Source organism: Macaca mulatta, chromosome 7 (assembly GCF_049350105.2).
Source record: "Macaca mulatta isolate MMU2019108-1 chromosome 7, T2T-MMU8v2.0, whole genome shotgun sequence".
Taxonomy (NCBI): Eukaryota; Metazoa; Chordata; class Mammalia; order Primates; family Cercopithecidae; genus Macaca; species Macaca mulatta.
In genome coordinates, this window is record NC_133412.1 from 74679764 (window position 1) to 74697500 (window position 17737).

The window sequence follows — 17737 nt, forward strand, 5'->3', positions numbered from 1 at the left end:
CCATGTCCCGCTAATTTTTGATATTTTTAGTAGAGACAGGGTTTCACTGTGTTAGCCAGGATGGTCTTGATCTCCTGACCTCGTGATGTGCCTGCCTCGGCCACCCAAACATTAAAACATTTTTAACTGGAATTGGGAAAGAAAACCAGACCCTCTGTGGTGGAAGACTGAGCTGTGAGGCCACAGCTGTCAGCAGCCATGTTTCCTGCTGTGTGGAGTAAGCCAGTTTACAGTGAGGAATAAGGAAGCTAGCACAGAGAGAAGCAGAGGCGAAGGACACAGGGTCCTGATGGCTTTCAGGTGCCCTTGTTCAGGTGTTCCTGGGGTCCAGCTTTGTCCCTGGCCTTCCTGCAGGTAGGCAGTTCAAACTTTCCTTGGAATCTGTGTACCAAAAAAGTTCTCCCTTTGCTCAAGCTATTTTCAATTTAGGCTTCTGTTGGCAGAAGTATCCTGACTGATACTAAAGTGTTCTCTCCTAGTGATCCCAAATTCATCTCTTGATCACATGTCCCCATTCATTCTTGCTCTTGGCTCTCTGGAGGTGCACAGAATCTTCAGTCATCTACAGGGTAGTCCTTCAAATATTTGAAAACCCACTTGGAGTTTTGGTTCATTTGTTTAAATCATGTATGCTGGTTCAAGCAGCAGAGAAAAAAAGGGGGTGGGTGGGAAAGCACGTGTCAGGTTAGGGCACAGGTGCTAGAGGCAGGGGTCACAGGATCTCTGCCTGCAAGAAGCTCACAGTCTAATAGGTGGGACAGGCAACATACGATGCAGGGGAAAACATACAATTCTTAAACTATGTATAGGGAAGCACCAAAGTATAGAGAAAAGGGTGGTTAGTTTTGCCTGGATTAGGACAGTTTTACCATGAAGGAAGTAAAGCTTAGAAGGATTTTGTAAATTACATAGGTCCTCACCAAGTAGACTGTTATGGGTGGCGAGCAGGAGGAACTGAATATTCCAGATAGAGGGAACAGTGTGTATAAAGATATGGAGGACTGAAACAGCCTGGTATGCATGTCACTTGAGTATGAAGTAGACAGGAAAGTAGAGAGAGGATGACGAGGCAGGCGCTAGAGCCTTGAGACCCTGCCTAGCACAATGGGGACTCTGGACTTCCCTTCCAGGCCATTTCTCATATGACAATGGATATGGTGCCACTAGTTACCCACTCCAACTTACCAATTTCCTCTGGAAAATGTGGCCGCTGTAGAGGTTAGACCAGAGCAACCTACAACTAAATTCGCACCTACATTAGTGTGGGTCTGGGCTCCAGACATTAACAACTTCCCTGACAGACAGCCAAATTATTTCACTGACTCAATTTTTCATTGAGCCTGTGAGTTTTCAACAAAAACCACTGTTCATCAAAGTTTTCCCCACTCCTAAAGTCTTTTTTATCCTAAGTATACAATCTTACCTGTTTTTTTTTTAAGTTAAATCTCATCTTCCTACTCTTATACTTCCTTTCCTTCTTATCTATATCTTTTTAAATTCTGCCCATCATCCAGTGCTAACCTATAGGAGAATCTATCCTTCCCTTCTTTTTTTTAAGAGACAGGGTCTCACTATGTTGCCCAGGCTGGTCTTGAACTCCTGGGCTCAAGCGATCCTCCTGCCTCAGCCTCCCAAAGTGCTGGGATTACAGGCATGAGTCACCACATCTGGCCAAGATTTGGAACCCAGCTTCCTGCTATCTGCAAATTTAACAAGCACATTTTTTCTGTCTTCAACCAAGTTCATGATAGGGGTCGAGCTGAGTAAGGAATGTCAAGGCACTCAGGGATGGAGAGGTCAATAATGTCTTTCCTTTCCAAGTTTACAGTCTAACAAGAGAAAGAGGACGTGGAAAGTGGTGTTGTCTAACAAGGCTAGGAGTCCAGAGACTAACCCTACTCTTCCACTAAGTAGCTGTGTGACTTTGGCCAAGTGGCTTGCCATCCCTGAGCTTTAGCTTTCTCCTTTGTAAAATGGAGTGGGGCATTCCACTTATGATCCTGAAGGTCATAGCTGTTCATTCAGCAAGTATTTATTAACTATTACTTGTGATGCATTATGCCAAGTGCTGAGGGTACAGAAATGAGTAAGTTATAGTCTCTGCCCTCAAGAACCTCTCAAGCCTGAAGAGAGAACAATTAAAACAGAATCATTACAAATCCTGTGATAGAGGTTTGTACATGGTACTGAAAGAGCACAGAGGAGCACATGCCTTGGTTCTGCATTAGGAAACAATACACGCCAGGCACAGTGACTCACATCTGTAATTCCAGCACTTTGGGAGGCCAAGGCAAGAGGATTGCTTGAGTCTGGGAGTTTGAGACCAGCCTGGGCAAGAAAGTGAGATCCCATCTCTACAAAAAAAATTTAAAAATTAGCTGGCCACACATCTGTAGTCCTAGCTGCTGAGGAGGCTGAGGTGGGAGGACCAAGTGAGCCCAGGAGTTGGAGCCAGGTGTGGTGGCGGGCACCTGCAGTCCCAGCTACTCGGGAGGCTGAGCCAGGAGAATGGTGTGAACCCAGGAGGCGGAGCTTGCAGTGAGCCGAGATCGCACCACTGCACTTCAGCCTGGGTGACAGAACAAGACTCTGTCTCAAAAAAAAAAAAAAAAATCAGAGAGGCATAATGACTTGTGCCAAGGTACCCTACAAGTTGGCCATGAGGGGGACCAGAATCTGGCGCTGGTGGTAGAAGTAGGAAGGGGACCCTGCTTTGCCAGTGTGATTGCACCACTGAACCCCAGTCCGGGTGACAGAGCAAGACCTTGTCTCAAACAAACAAAGTAAACAACACAGTACAAGGCAGTCAGTGTTTACCATGTACTGAGGAAGCACTGTAGGAATTTGTTATTGGTGCCAGGATCCCATCTCCCAGTTATTTCGAACTTCCCAGGGCCCCAGAATAAACTGGGTATTTGTAGTAGGAAAATCTTGGGCCTGTTTTTGTGTTAGTGAACATACTCAGTGAAACAAAGGAAGCTGCTCCCTGTTAGAGAATGGTGGAATCTCCCAGGACACTTAGATCCTACTACGTCAGGCCCTCTCAACAAGGTCTGAATGAGTTTGAACATGCTTTCTCTTTTAACTTAGTTCCGTCCCTTCCCCTTCCTATCTAGCCCCCTCTCTTCCAATGCTAACAAAACTCAAAGGGGACAATCCATCCTCCTTTGAAGCATTGCCCATGGCATGCATTACCCAATCCTTAACCCCAATATTATTAGCTGTCACATTCCTCATGACCATTCACCTGAACTGATGAAAAACAATGGTCACCTCACATCGAGTGCAACCATGGCAGACTCTCTCTGGTCCGCTGCCATCATCCTAGCCTCTCTGATGACAGCCAACACCCTGGTAGAGGTCCAATGACCTTGTCGTCACAAAGAACTTCACCCTCACTTCCCTTTCACATCTCAATCAAATGCCCACCACTTGAACCTTGCCACCACAAATTTCTCTACCTCTAAAATGTCAGCTCCCCTGCAGCCTCTATGATCTTGAGCTCCTTCCTGGCTGGCTTCTCTTATCTACCCCCACCTCATCCCCACACACACATGAACACAGTACAAAGTGGACAATAACTTCCAACTACACCTTCTTTAGGGAACTCATTGCACTCGCCCTTGATCTTCTACTAAATTTACCTGGCAGGTTCCTAACCTGGAATTAGGTTGTGGGCTTCTTCCTGCTCCAGGGTTGCCCAACATTTCTCAGGCAGCGTGGCAATCCTTTACATTCTAAGTCCAGTCTCAGGCAGTGTGGCAATCCTTTTATATTCTCCCAAGCTTACCCTTTCCTTTCCCTACAGCAACTGTTCAAACAAGATTACAATCTCCCCTTTGCCTTCCTCACTTGTGATGGTCAACTGTTCCTTCAAAATACAGGGGAAAGTGAGACCATTGGGCAAGAACATCAACTTTAAAGGAGGACAGGCTGTCAATATCATCCCTGTGTCACACTAACCTCGGCTTCCTACATTTTCTTCCCTTCCAAGGCTCTCAAACTTCTGGCCTTCTCAGCAGCCCTACTGTAACAGCTCTCTGCCTCCCCTGCCTGGCCTCCTTCCCTCCTTCCCCATGGCCTATGATGATGATCAAATGTTTGCTTCTAAAATATTTACCCATCTTTTTTTTTTTTTTTTTGAGACAGGGTCACCCAGAGTCACTCACTGTCACCCAGACTGGAGTGCAGTGGTGTGATCATGGCTCACTGCAGCTTTGATCTCCTGGGCTCAAGTGATCCTCCTGCCTCAGCCTCCCAAAGTGCTAGGACTACAGGCACACACCACCACACCCAGGTAATATATTTTTAAAAAATTTTTGAAGAGACAGTGTCTCCCAATATCGCTCAATCTGGTCTCAAACTCCTGGGCTCAAGCGATCGTCCTGCCTCAGCCTCCCAAAGTGCTGGGATTACAGGTATAAGCCACCATACCTTGCCAACCCCATCTTTTACTTCACTATCAAACTTCTCAAAAGAGCCCAAGGGGAGCCAGTCACATATCAAGCAATAATGGGTTAACACAATTGGGTTATGAAGTTGCAAACATTGGCCTCCTGTACAAGGTAGAAGCAACCCAATGACTAGAGCTGAAACATAAGGTCAGAGACAGGCCCACCCAATGACAGTGGAACTCCTGGGGACCACAGTTGGTCCCCAGGCTTGGGACAGAGAGAGACTAAGGGGAGACACATGCGGCCCCATCTGTGTGGAGGAGAGGAAATGGCGGGGGGGAAGGGACTGATCACAGTTGGCAGGAAGGGCCATCATTAAGTACTCCCTACACCTCTATTCTCTCCCTGCCACTGCAGGGCCTCACCACGGTCTGGACAACCCTGGTGGAGGGGCCCTAGCTTGTGTCTGCACATTTCCAGGGAGTGAGAATGTGCTACTCCTCCAAGCAGCCCATTTCATTTTCAGACAGATTTTCCTTTTATTCTGAGTCAAATTTTGCTCTGGAGCCACACAGAAGTCTAGACTCCTTTTTGATACGATAGCCCTGCAAAGATATGAAAATACTGATCATGAAATACCTCTTTTCTTGATGAAACATTAAATTCCTTCAACAGCTCCTTGAGCAATATGGCACTGAGAGCCTCAGGCCATGCAAGAAGTTCCTCTCTGGATGCATCCACTTTGCTAATGTTCACCTCAAACTCCTGTGCCATGAATGGTAATACTTCACATGTGAGCTTTTTAGGGCAAAGTAGAGTACAACGATCATCAACTTCATTCTGGTCAGAAGACTTACCAGGTCTTATTTTGCTTCTTTGGCACCCATGTGGACTCACACTGAGGTGGCCTTCTCCACAAGCTGTGGCACGGGTCTGAGGTCAGGGGTCACTGAAAACTTCCTTATGAAGCATCATTGGCTTCCACTCCAGTCCTCAATGCTCCTCAAACCACATCTCAATGCGAGTCACTAACAGCATGGGAAATTAATCAAATACCTATCCAACCCCTCCAGTTTCCTCTATTTTTCCTTCGCTCGGTTCTACTCATTCTAAAGTCTTAGCTCTGAGTTTAACAAAGCCCAGTTCTTTCTGCTGATCCTGCCCTCCCGTGGGAACTTACTGCCTTGTGCTGCAAGCTGCCCTTCCTGCCAGCTGGTCTGCAGGGCTCTTTGCTGCTTATCTGACCTCCCTCTAAGAGCTGCCACAGCTCCCAGCTCAGGCAGCTGAGCCTCTGTTCCAAGAGGGTGGACACTCCAGGTCCTACTGCTATGGGATGAGCTGGCCACTCTGGCATGCTTCTATCCAGGGACTGGATAGCTGTGTGGCCACAGCTGTGCTTTGGTACATGGACAGCAATTAAAGGATTACTGGCAATGAGAAGTCAGTCCTGATTCTCGATTGGAAAGGGAACTTGGGACTCAATGATAGAGCTGCCACAGCCAAGTGTCTTCCCCAATCTACCTGCTCTGATTCCATCCAGGACTGCCACAAATCTAGGCATGCCCCAAAATAAAGCAATCATTAGATAAGAGGGTGAGTGTGTGGTCAGGGGCCAGCAATTAGTCAGTTGGGCCCAGGATATAAACTCCATTATCTTCAACTGAACCTAGAAAAGGCTCTTCCCAGCCCAGGCTTCTCCTGGTCTTCTTGCAAGGTAAACTAGTCTTTTTCCTCCCTTTCAAGTCTTTGTCTTTTTCTAAGGAAGTCTTTGAATCTCAGCTCTCCTTTTCCTCAACAGCTGTATCTTCTCATTCTTTAATCCTGCACTTTGGGAGGCTGAGGGAGGTGGATCACCTGAGGTCAGGAGTTAAAGACCAGCCTGGCCAACATGGCAAAACCCCATTTCTACTAAAAATACAAAAATTAGCCAGGCGTGGTGGCGGGTGCCTGTAATCCCAGCTACTGGGGAGGCTAAGGCAAGAGAATCACTTGAACCCGGGGGGCAGAGGTTGCAGTGAGCCAAGATAGTACCACTTCACTCCAACCTGGGCGACAGAGCAAGACTGTCTCAAAAAAAAAAAATTAATTCCTCCCAACAACTGCTGCCACAATTACTGTTCACCCAAGTGCTGCCGTTGACAAATCAAGCCACTACCTCCCTTTTGAGCTCAATAGCACCATTTCTGTCTATCACTGTCTTTAAAAATGCACCGTTTCCAGGTTCTAAACTCTCCATCTGTTCAAATTCTCCTGCCTGCCCCTCCACAAATTTCTATCCCTTTTCCCACCATTACCTCCCCACACAACCCCCACTTTCCATCTTCTCCTTTTCCTCACTTTTAAGTCATATCAAAACCCCTTCTCCATAGGAAAAGAGTTTCTTAGAAAGCAGCACCTACTTTCTTGTTCAGATACCAAGAATATTCAGCTCTGTTATGCACAATGGATCTTAGGGGAAAATTCTAAGCAAATTGTTCTATAGACTAAAAAAACCCCACAAGAAAGTAGGGATTATGTGTGTGTCCTGTGCTATAATTGAAAGGGGAGACCTAGAATCAGTGGGGCTTCCAAGTTTAATGAATGCCAGATTGAAGAGGAGCTTAATCACTTTCTCCAAACATCAAATGCATCATCTACTATCCCCATTTTCATACAGAATAGAGGCAAAGCCTACAGGATTAAGTCTGAGAAGATCTAGTAGGTCTGTACTTGATCTCAGCCAAAAGGCCAAGAAGCAAAGCGATTTAGTAGACCTGGATGATCACTCTACGTATGATCCCACATCCATTCATGAAACACACTGGTGCTGCAGATCCACTGTTACTTGGAGACTCATTGTGATGGAAGCTTCTCCTAGTTACAATGGATTTACATGGCTTTACCACATCCTTCCGCACCTCTTTTCCTTATGGTCAATTAAATATTTGCTGATTTTAGTATTCATGCACTGGAAACTCAATTTAAATCTGTAAATGGGTATATATAGATATAGATACAAAATAAGATCTTTTTTTTTTTTTTTTTTTTTGGAGACAGAGTCTTGCTCTGTCACCCAGGCTGGAGTGCGATGGTTCAATCTCGGCTCACTGCAGCCTCCACCTCCCGGGTTCAAGAAATTCTCCTGCCTCAGCCTCCTGAGTAGCTGGGACTACAGGCACCTGCCACCAAGCTCAGCTAATTTTTGTATTTTTAGTAGAGACGGGGTTTCACCATATTGAGCAGGCTGGTCTCAAACTCCTGACCTCATAATCTGCGTGCCTCAGCCTCCCAAAGTGCTGGGATTACAGGCGTGAGCCAAAATAAGAGCATTTTTAAAGGCCAACACATGACACAACAAACCAACTCAAGAATTCACCTGGACCTAGGACCCTAATGAAAAATGCCTGGTGACAGAAGGATTTAAAGATGCTTGGAAGTTATGAAGCAGACCAAGTTCAAACTTCAAAAGGCTTGACCAAAAAAAAAAAAAAAAGCGAGGTACCGTGGCTCACACCTGTAATCCCAGCATTTTGGGAGGCTGAGGCAGGAGGATCCCTTGAGCCCAGGAGTTCAAGACCAGCCTGAACAATACAGCAAGACCCCATCTCTAAAAAGATAATAACAAAATTTGCCAGGCATGGTGGCACACACCTGTAGTCCCAGCTACTTGGGAGGCAGAGGTGGGAGGAGCACTTGAGCCCAGGAGCTTGAGGTTGCAATGGGCTATGATTGTGCCATTGCACTCCAACCTGGGTGACAGAGCCAGACCCTGTCTCTTAAAAAAAAAAAAAAAAAAAAAAAAAAAGTAATAAAATTTAAAAACTTACAAAACTTAGGATGATTAACAAAGAGACTTTAAAAAAAAATAGGTACTCATAAAGAGCTAGAACTCTGAGAAAGCATAAATACAATGCAAACTGAAAAACAAATCAATGTAAATAAAAATGATATTGTCTTGGAGGGGCTGAGTAAAAGGGATCTTTTCCATTTGTGTATGCATCTAGGTCAAAAGTAAACAAATAAAAAAAAATAAGCAACAGAGGAAATACGAGTTCTTGCCTTTGGGAAGGTCTATTTTGACATGAACGTATATAGAATGAGAAGATAAAAATCAAGATCCCCAGAGATATAAACCAACCCCTTCATTTGACAGATGAGACCAAATGACTGTCAGTTACAGAAATGAGACTGCACCCTAGGGCGTCTGATTACTAGTCTGATTCATATTATGACAATGATCTTCTCCATTCTATTACTCCACCAGTGAGTTTACTCAAGAAAAAAATTGGGTTAAACTCCCAAGGAAATAATTCTGCAGAAGCAAGAAGCTATATGCTCAGGACTCTTCATTGCATTGATGAAGTAGGGAATTTAAATGTTAAACAGGAAATGGTCAATTATATTGATTTGGCATGATCAATAGAACTCTGAGAAAGCATAAATATAATGCAAACTGAAAAACAAATAAATGTAAATAAAAGTGATATTGCCTTGGAGGGGCTGAGTATCAAAATCAAATTTTGATACTCAGCCCCTCCAAGGCAGTATTACAATTACTGAATTATTGAATTCAATTATTGAACATGATGATTTAGGCCGGGCACAGTGGCTCACACCTGTAATCCCAGCACTTTGGGAAGCCCAGGTGGGCAGATCACGAGGTCAGGAAATCGAGACCATCCTGGCTAACACAGTGAAACCCCATCTCTACTAAAAATACAAAAAAAAAATTAGCTGGGTGTTGTGGCAGGCGCCTGTAGTCCCAGCTACTCAGGAGGCTGAGGCAGGAGAATGGCATGAGCCCGGGAGGTGGAGCTTGCAGTGAGCCGCGATCACGCCACTGCACTCCAACCTGGTCGAAAGAGCGAAACTCCGTCTCAAAAAAAAAAAAAAAAAAAAAAAAAAGAAAGAAAAATAAAATGATGATTTAAAAGTCATATAGAAACATGTACTGGACATTTTCCGCGTTCAGTGGAGAAAAGTAGGGTACAAAATCAGAGACTGTATACTGTTAGTATACTGTCTGAGTGTGAATTCCAGCTCTGAGTGTGAATTCATCCCTGAGTGTGAATTCCAGCTCTGCCCCTTATTAGCTCCATGGCCTTAAGGAAGTCATTTAACTACTCTGAACCTCGATTTTACTGTCTCCAAAAGAATAATAATAGTATGTATCTTACGGGATTGTTGTGAAGCTAAATAAAAATGAATGTGAAAATAATGTCTGCCATATAGAAATGTTCAATGTTAACCACTGATACTGTCATAATTATACCATAAATTCAATTATGAATGTGCTGAAAAAGGATTGGAAAGTTATAGGCAAAAATGAAAACAACTGCAATGGTAGGAGGAAGAGATTATAAATATGTGTGCTTTTTAATTTTCTCTAAAATGTTACATCATTTTCCAATAAAGAAAAAAGCATTTTAAGTAGGAACCTTAAAACCAAGCATTTTAAGTAGGACCTGGGTCTCAACTTTTCCCTCCAGGGGCCCAAGACTTCCTGTGCCCAGTTCCTAAGGCTCCTGTGGCATCTGTTGGAGAAGGTGAATAGTATCCTGAACCCCTTAGTCAGAACACATTCTAGAATCTAAAAGGTGCTGTCTTGATCAGATCAGACCCCAAGAGAACAGCAGTAGCTACCAATTGAATCAGATTCATTCATTTATGCAGGCATTCACTCATTCATCCATATAATTTTTGAATCACTGTTATATGCAAGGAACTTTTAAAGAATTACTCTGACCCAATGTATGAATTTGGAATAATCTCCAAAATACTATATAAGAAAGCAAGCTTCAGAACACTGTGTATAGAATTCTACTATTTGTATTAAAAATAGATATATAAATATACATATTTATAAACTTGTAAATGCATAGAATTGCTCTGAAAGGATACACAACATATAGATAACAGTGATTAACTCTGGAGAGGGGACTAGAGGCTGACCTCCATGGGGAAGCTTACCATTTATTGTATACCCTTTTGTATTGTGGAATGTCTTACCATGTATATGTATTAATTTTTCAAAACAAACAAAAAATAAAAGAGATTGCCTGGTGCTGAATATACAGTGGTGAACAGGACAGAGGTTCCTCAGTCTTGGGGAAGGCAAAGTTTTGAGCTTACTAGGCCACAATTATTAATTTTTTTAAAACCAGACTGTTTACATAAGTTAAGGGGAAAGTTCTTTCTACAACAATTAGCTTATAATAATTCAGCGTATCATTTTACAGAGATAAAGCAGTTGGAAAATAAATACTAAGTAATTTGTCAAGTCTTAGAGTGTATTAAGTTGTAGTTTCTACAAGGGTAGGGATCTTATCTGTTTAATTTGATCAGTAGAGCATTCACTGCAGCATAATGTGCAGATAAACGCTTGTTACAGCAAGCATTTTCTGATGATGACAAATGATAGCACAACCATTTAAAAAAATCTTGCAAAAGAAAAAACCAGAAGATATTGGACTCTATGTTCCCTGTGAGGGTTAGGCAACCTTTTCTAGATAGTCCTCAAAAAATGATGGTGTTTAAATGGCAAGGCAAATCCCAATGAGAATGAAAGGTTGTAGAGATACCACATGTGTTTTGGAATGTCACAGCGTGATGCTCAAGGCCCTCCTTGGGGTGACAAGGCACAGATGGACTCCAAAGAGAACCTGGCACTTGGCGGGGCACCCCAACTGCATGGGAAGTAGGAAAACAATATCTCGGGGGCTGCAAACCACTGACAAGCTGGCAGCCTGTCAAAGCAGCCTTGGTCGCTAAGGAGCACAATGGTTGACAGGCTTGACTCAGCACCATCACTACAGGTGGCCTCTGCACATCGTTTAACCTCTGTGAGCCTCGGTATTCTTCTCCGTAAAATGGAGGACAACTGTGAGATCTTTGTGAGGATTAAAGGAGAGAATCACTAGAAAGTGTTCAGCAAGATGCTGGGCACACAAGCAGGGCTTAAAATGCTATCTTCACTCTTACTAAAGAATGGCTAGGTGTCTGGGCCACTTTATAACTGCTAATCAGCATCTAAGTCCAAACAGCAGACAAAATGTGCTCCACCCTCCATGCCCTAAGGTCAAGTAAAGATTTTCCCACATTCATATAGTGTTTTATAAACTAGAAAAGACTTTCACATTCATGAGTTCACAAAAGCCCGTGAAGCCAGTTGGATGGGAATTATTAACTCTATCGTGAAGGGGAGGAGAGAGTGAGGTTAAGGGATTTGCTAAGAGCTGGCTAAGGGTAGAATCCAGGCCAGGACCCAGGTTTTCCAGGGAGTGGCTCAACATTTTTCCAACTCATGCTCTTCCCAGGAAGGAGATATATATCTGGGGTCAGTACAGGTGGCCAAACCTGCAATTCTACCATCTCTGCCTGCTCTCCAGCTACCACTGTGTCTGAGCAGGAAGGGTTCAACCAGTCATTTCAAACCCTTCCATCAGCCTTCTCTGGAACCTGTTCCTGTGAATGGACCCAGGGTACAGGGATGGCTTCCTGCAACTAGAATTAGGCATGGGACAACAGCTACGGCAGGGCTAGGTCTGGCTTTGCAGGTAACTGGAAGCAGGCCTGGGTTGCCCCACTGCCAGTCTGGGAGACAGGGAGGTGGCAGCCTTGCCAGGAAGAGCAATTATTAAAAGGGTGCAGACAGTGAGAGTCTCTCTGAAAGTGAGGCAACCTTTCCCACTGCCATTAGCATTTCCACTAAAAACTTGGCATTTGATAGAGGAAAAAAATGTATTTTTTTCAACTGTGAAAAGGCCAGGCATATTTATCTGATTTAATAATTTATAATTGATATTTAATGCCTCCTTGAAAGATGACCTCTAGGCACCCAGCTAGCACCCTCCTCCCTTTACTAGATCCTGCTGGGCCCAACCCCATGCCACCTGGGTTAGAGGTCACAGGACACCTCCACACAGCCTGTTCCTCCCGCTTGGGTGGGCCCTGACTCCACCATCAGTGAAAAGACAGCCAGTCTTCCAATTCTAATCCCAGTTCTGCCACATCTGAGTTCTCTGTGGCAGCAGCACTGCTGTAAGAAATAAGAAACCTCTTGAATGCTATAAGAAAATTATAAAATTCCTCTTCTCCACCCACTTTTCCCTTTTTACCAGTAAGGGGTTCTGTTAGGTTGAAAATCATGTGAAGGAAAGATGAAGGTGCCCAGAAAATTTCGATAGGCCCTAAAGCCAATGCCACTAGCCTGGGGGAGATCTTAGAGGTCTCCACATGGTGGAGTCCCTCCTCTCACCCCTTCAGAAGGTCTCTAGAGAACTAAGAAGTACAGGGCTCCTGGTTTCCTAACCACAAGCTCCAGAATCTAGAGAAGACCTTCCTTAGACAGTAGGAAGTGTTGTCCTCCCTCAGAGATGGGACAAACAGGGGAAGTCTGGGAAAGACCCTTGGGTGGAACAGGGTGGGGCCAGGCTCACTTGGAGAGGAATACAAGAGCCTACCTGCATGGTGAGAAGATTTTTTATTTGAAATATAGTCTGAGCAACATGAGTGTAGCCAAGAGGAGGAGGGGCTGGCCTGCCTGGGGCAGCAGCCTCTCAAATGGCACGAGAGCAGGAGTACAAATATTCCAATGTCTGTGTGCCCCAACCCCACCTGTAACAAAGACCCACCCACAGCGCCTTCTCAAGGAGTCTGGCTCTTGGTGCCTGCCTGCCTTTGCCTTACCTCCTGCTCTCCCCAGGTTCCAAACAGAGGTGTGCAGCAGAGGTTTCTCCCACCCCACCCACAGAGACATGATGAGCCAGTGTGACAATTAGTTCTCAGGACTATTTTGAGGGAAAAGAATCAAAGACAGGGAGGAGGGGCAAGGTAATCAAGGGCCCTTGCCAAACCAGGCTAGGCAGAGCTCTCCCAGAGGGACTGTGTCAGCACCCCTCATTTCCCTCCTTCTCAGGATCTAAAGGCAGGAAGGAGAGCTGGTGTCTGCAGGAAAATAGAGCTCTGAGGAGCGCCCTGGCTGAAGGCAGCAAGCGGGAACCTCCCAGAAGAGCACAGCCGCTGTGGCGTTCAAGCCTAGTTGACAGCATTGGGGTTGGGCCACATAAGCAGCTTGGGGTTGGAAGGACACAGACAAGAGATGGGGTACCAAGAAGCAGCACAAAGCCATAAATAACAGAAGCAAATTCAGAGCTGTGAGGGTCCTGGCCAACCCCACATTTCCTGGGGCTGGGGGATACCCAGCACTGGCAGCTCAGGGCAGACACTACTCCAGGGTACAACCGGCCACACTCACACCGGGGGCAGAGCCTTTTATTTTCCACGGTCCGCATGGCATGTGGAAGACGCTTTGGCACCACCCCTGACCATGCACACTGCAAGGTCTCCAGTCACACCTGAGGGGATAGTGCGTGGCTGTCCTGGTCCTGAGAGGCCTGTGGTTGACTATGATCATTGTGGCCACCATCGTCCTCAGGGGCCTGGCCCAGCAATCTCCTCACCTCTGGGTCAGCCAACAAAGGCTCACCGGCACATTCTTCCAGTCCATTCTCTCTAGTCTCCATGGGTACCTCCTCCCCGGAGCCTTCCTCTGGCTCTGCCACCTCCACTGCCATCTCTGCTGCCACCACCTCCTCTTCCTCTTCCTCCTCCTGGTCTCTCACCTTGTGGACAATGAAGAGGTGGCGGCTGAGGGAGCTGGCAGAGGTGTAGCACAAACCACAGAGGAGACATTGGGCTGTGGAGCTGTCCGCCTGGTGCTGAGGTATGTGGCTCTGAAACTCGAGCCCCGAGTCTGTGGCAAAACTACATTTCGCGCACTGAAAAAGGGACTTGTGCCTTTTGGTGGAAGAGACGGTTGCGCCATTGCTGGTGCCTGGAGCGTCCCCTACTCCACTGACTGGTCTTTTCAGATGGTTCACCTAAAAGGAGAGACAGCGTGAGCACAGTCCAGGCCAAGCCCTGGACATGAGCCCCCAGAGGTAACCACGAGTCCAAGGACTCAAGGAAAGCACCACCCCGGCCAGGGTCACCCCAGCCCTGAATGTTGGTTTACGTTTGGTTTGTTTCAATTGTTTGTTTTGTAATGTAACATATGCATGTGTCACAATACTCCAAAGGCATGGGAAGGGTATAGAGACTATCCCACTCCCCAGGCCTGCTCTCCAAAGAACATATTACCTGGGTTTGTAGCTCTTCCAAAAGGTATCCTATGCATATACAAAAACAAAACTATTGTCTTTTGCAAAATGATGGCATGCCATGCATACTTTTCTTTTTATTTTTGAAGCAGGGTCTCACTCTGTTGACCAGGCTGGTATGCAGAGGCACAATCACACCTCACTGCATCCTTGACCTACTGGGCTTAAGCGATCCTCCCACCTCAACCTCATGAGTAGCTGGGACTACACCTCGCTAATTTTTTTTTTATTTTATTTCATTTCATTTTTGAGACAGGGTCTCATTTTGTTACCCAGGCTGGAGTGCAGTGGCGTGATCACAGCTCACTGTAGTCTCGACCTCAGGACTTAAGCGATCCTCCGACCTCAGCCTCCTGAATAGATGGAACTATAGGTGCACACCACCACACCCAGCTAATTTATTTACTTATTTATTGTAGAGATAGAGTCTCCCTATGTTGCCCAGGCTGGTCTCGAACTCCTAGGCTCAAGTGATCCTTCCACCTTGGCCTCCCAAAGTGATGGGATTACAGGCATGAGCCACCGCACTTGGTATATGCATGCTTTTCTTCACCCTGTTTTGTTTTGTTTTGTTTTGTTTTTTTTACTTAACGACATATATTGGAGTGTGTCTCCATAGGAGAACATAAAGACTTCATTCTTCTACAGGCAGCACACTAACCCACTGTGGGAATGAGAAGTCCCCAGTGGCTGACATTTAGCTGAGTTCCATCTTTGTTACTGCACACAGTGCTGCAGCAAACATCCTTTAGCAGACTTCTTTATGCCCAAGGCAAAAGATCTCTAATAGATAAATCCTAGAAGCAGAATTGCTGGATCAAAGGGTATGTGCATTTTGGGGGAAGGGAGGATATGCATTTTACAATTGGACAGGTTTCGATACCCCCAGCTCCTATGCATGAAAGGGCCTTTGCCAACCACTGACTTGCCTAATCAGATGGTTCTGATTAGGCAAGAAAGTTTTAAGAATGCCCTGAAACTCCAGGCAGCTCTTAGGGCTTCCCAGACACCCCTGACCCTTCTGTGGAACAGCCCCCCTACCATGGTGTGGAGAGAGGCTGCAGTGAGGAGGAAAAACCAGGCTGCTCCAGAAGTTCACAAGAAATGAGAATAGGGCATGGGACAGGGATAAAGTCATAGGGCAAGGGGCCAGGATAGCAGGTTCTAGGCCTGGCTCCTCCTATAACTAGTGAGAAGGTTGGGGGGTAAGTTGGTCAAACATCATTATCCTCATCTGACAAGGTAGTCCTACGTGCACACGCCTCAGGACTGCTGTGAGACAGAAAGAGAATGGTATGTGTGAAAATGTACCAATGTCCACAGAGCACAGCACACCCCTACAGAGGGGGCCATGGTGACAGGGAAGCAACAGTAACAACAGGCTGACAGGCCACCTTATGGGTCTTTGTCCTTATCCCCTACTTGTGTCCAGTGCCAGGTGGGTCACACAGGACTAGAGAGTGACCCACATTGAGGGAAGCTGTCACTCTGGTTGCTCCATGGCCACAACAGTAGCCTTCCTAATGCCCTTCCAGCTCCAAGCCTCACTGAGCAGCCAGCTCCAGTGGCAGGGAGCCCATACTCACCTGAGGGGAATGTCCACCTGGAGGTTTGACTTTGGACGTTTGGCTCAAATCAGGGTTTCTGATGCCATGCATAAGGCTGATGTGGCTCTCCAGGAGGGAAGGCCGAGGAAAGCTGGGGCTGTCCTCTGTACAGTACCTGCAGAAGCACAGCAGAGAGGTCAGGTAAGTGCCCGGGCTGCAGGCTCCCTCAGTGCTATTCACACCAAGGCCAGGAGGGAGAGAGTCTGGAGCAGACTCCTGGGCTGGCTGGTGCAGGGATCCTCAGAGAGATCCAGCCAGCAGGTCAGCCAAGGTGGCAGACAATAGCACATTAGAATACTTGCATTCTTGACACCTGGCCCTCAGCCACAATCTCACTGAACACTCCCTGATGTCACTGCCCACAGACCCAAGTGCTAGGCTAGTAGTCATAGTGAAAGGGCCTGGGTATATCCTAAGGCACAGGCAGATGGTGTAGAAGCCTCTCAGTCCCAGGGGTGCATGGTCACATCACCATCCCTCCTCTTAAACCTCAGGGTGCTTCGTGACTGATGGGCTGTGCAGTCCTGGGCTAGAGAGTGACATGGCAGGTCTCAGGAGCTACCAGGTTCTGGAAGCTGATTTCTGACCTGCCCCTGATTTCTGACTTAGCTGCAACTTCTTCCAGTTGGAAATCACTTGTCTCTTGTCTTAGACACCTGATCTTGCAGCAGAGAAAAGACCCAGTGGTGCCATGGACAGAGTCTTTTGAACCTCAGGCCTCCTCACTACCATCCCCAGGGACTCACCCGCAGGTGTAGACCTTCTTTACTGTGTCGTGGTTGTTGCGGATGTGTTTGCGCAGGCTGTTGGGGGTGTGGAAGGATAGTTCACACTGCCGGCACGGGTACCGCTTCAATGTCTGAGGAAGGAGGTGGCAACACACAAAGCATCAGAACTGTAAGAGAGTTCTGGGTGCATCTTTCTTCTCAGATGCTATAGGCAGAAAGGAGGATAATCCCAAAGACCTCAAGATCTGTGGTACCCACACTGCCCAAAGCACCAGGAACACTAGGAGTTCTGGTCTCACAGAAAGAAGTCCAGAGGACTGGGCTCTGCATTGTAACTGTGTGGCTGCACTTACCCGACCGTGGCTCTTTTTCATGTGGGACACATAGCTCTCCCGATCTGGAACCCATTCCTGGCACTCCTGGCAGGTCCAGCCAGTGTTCCTCAGCCGAGGCCTGGCTTCCACTCTGCGGTGGGCTTCAGGCCTACCCCAGCGGCCAGAAGGCAGGGAGCTGCTCCGAGCAGCCACACTAGTGGCTGGGGGCTCAGTGGGAACTCGAGAGCTGGGGCGGCTTGAGGATGTGTCCACTGAAGACTGGAGGCTTGACAGCTCATCCACATTTCGGGGAACACCGTGAGTGCTCTGAGGATGGGGAGAGCGATTACTGACTGGGCAAGGGGAAAGATGCACAGAGTCGGACCCCCAACCTGAGGCACGTGCCCTCCTCCCCAGCCTCCTCCCACAAGGCATCCCACCTTGACATGTTGCATCAACTCCGGCTTCTGCACGAACAAGAGTGGGCACTCAGGGCACTTGAAGATGCCCACCTGCGTCTTGCTGACATTCTGGTAAAAATGCTGCTGAATGTGC

General features: G+C 46.6%; 1 protein-coding gene and 1 long non-coding RNA gene across 10 annotated transcripts in view; both read right to left on the reverse strand.

The window, feature by feature from the left end:
* Window positions 1-23: 23 nt before the first annotated feature.
* LOC144330070 (uncharacterized) lies at window positions 24-8181 on the reverse strand. Its single transcript, XR_013395932.1, has 2 exons — window positions 7961-8181; window positions 24-1599 (listed from the first exon to the last, which is right to left on the reverse strand). It is a non-coding gene; the product is annotated as an uncharacterized LOC144330070 (long non-coding RNA).
* A 2059-nt stretch (window positions 8182-10240) lies between these two features.
* ZNF592 (zinc finger protein 592) overlaps window positions 10241-17737 on the reverse strand; it is a 57225-nt gene continuing 49728 nt past the window's right edge. For 8 of the 9 annotated variants that reach the window (XM_028850209.2, XM_077937760.1, XM_028850208.2 and 5 more), the window contains 5 exons: window positions 17623-17737; window positions 17222-17509; window positions 16887-16999; window positions 16120-16255; window positions 12839-14254 (listed from right to left, as the gene is read on the reverse strand). The exon at window positions 17623-17737 is cut by the window's right edge and continues 45 nt beyond it. In XM_028850209.2, the coding sequence (XP_028706042.2) occupies window positions 13724-14254; window positions 16120-16255; window positions 16887-16999; window positions 17222-17509; window positions 17623-17737 (1183 nt within the window). In that variant the 3' untranslated portion in view covers window positions 12839-13723. 9 annotated transcript variants of the gene reach the window in all.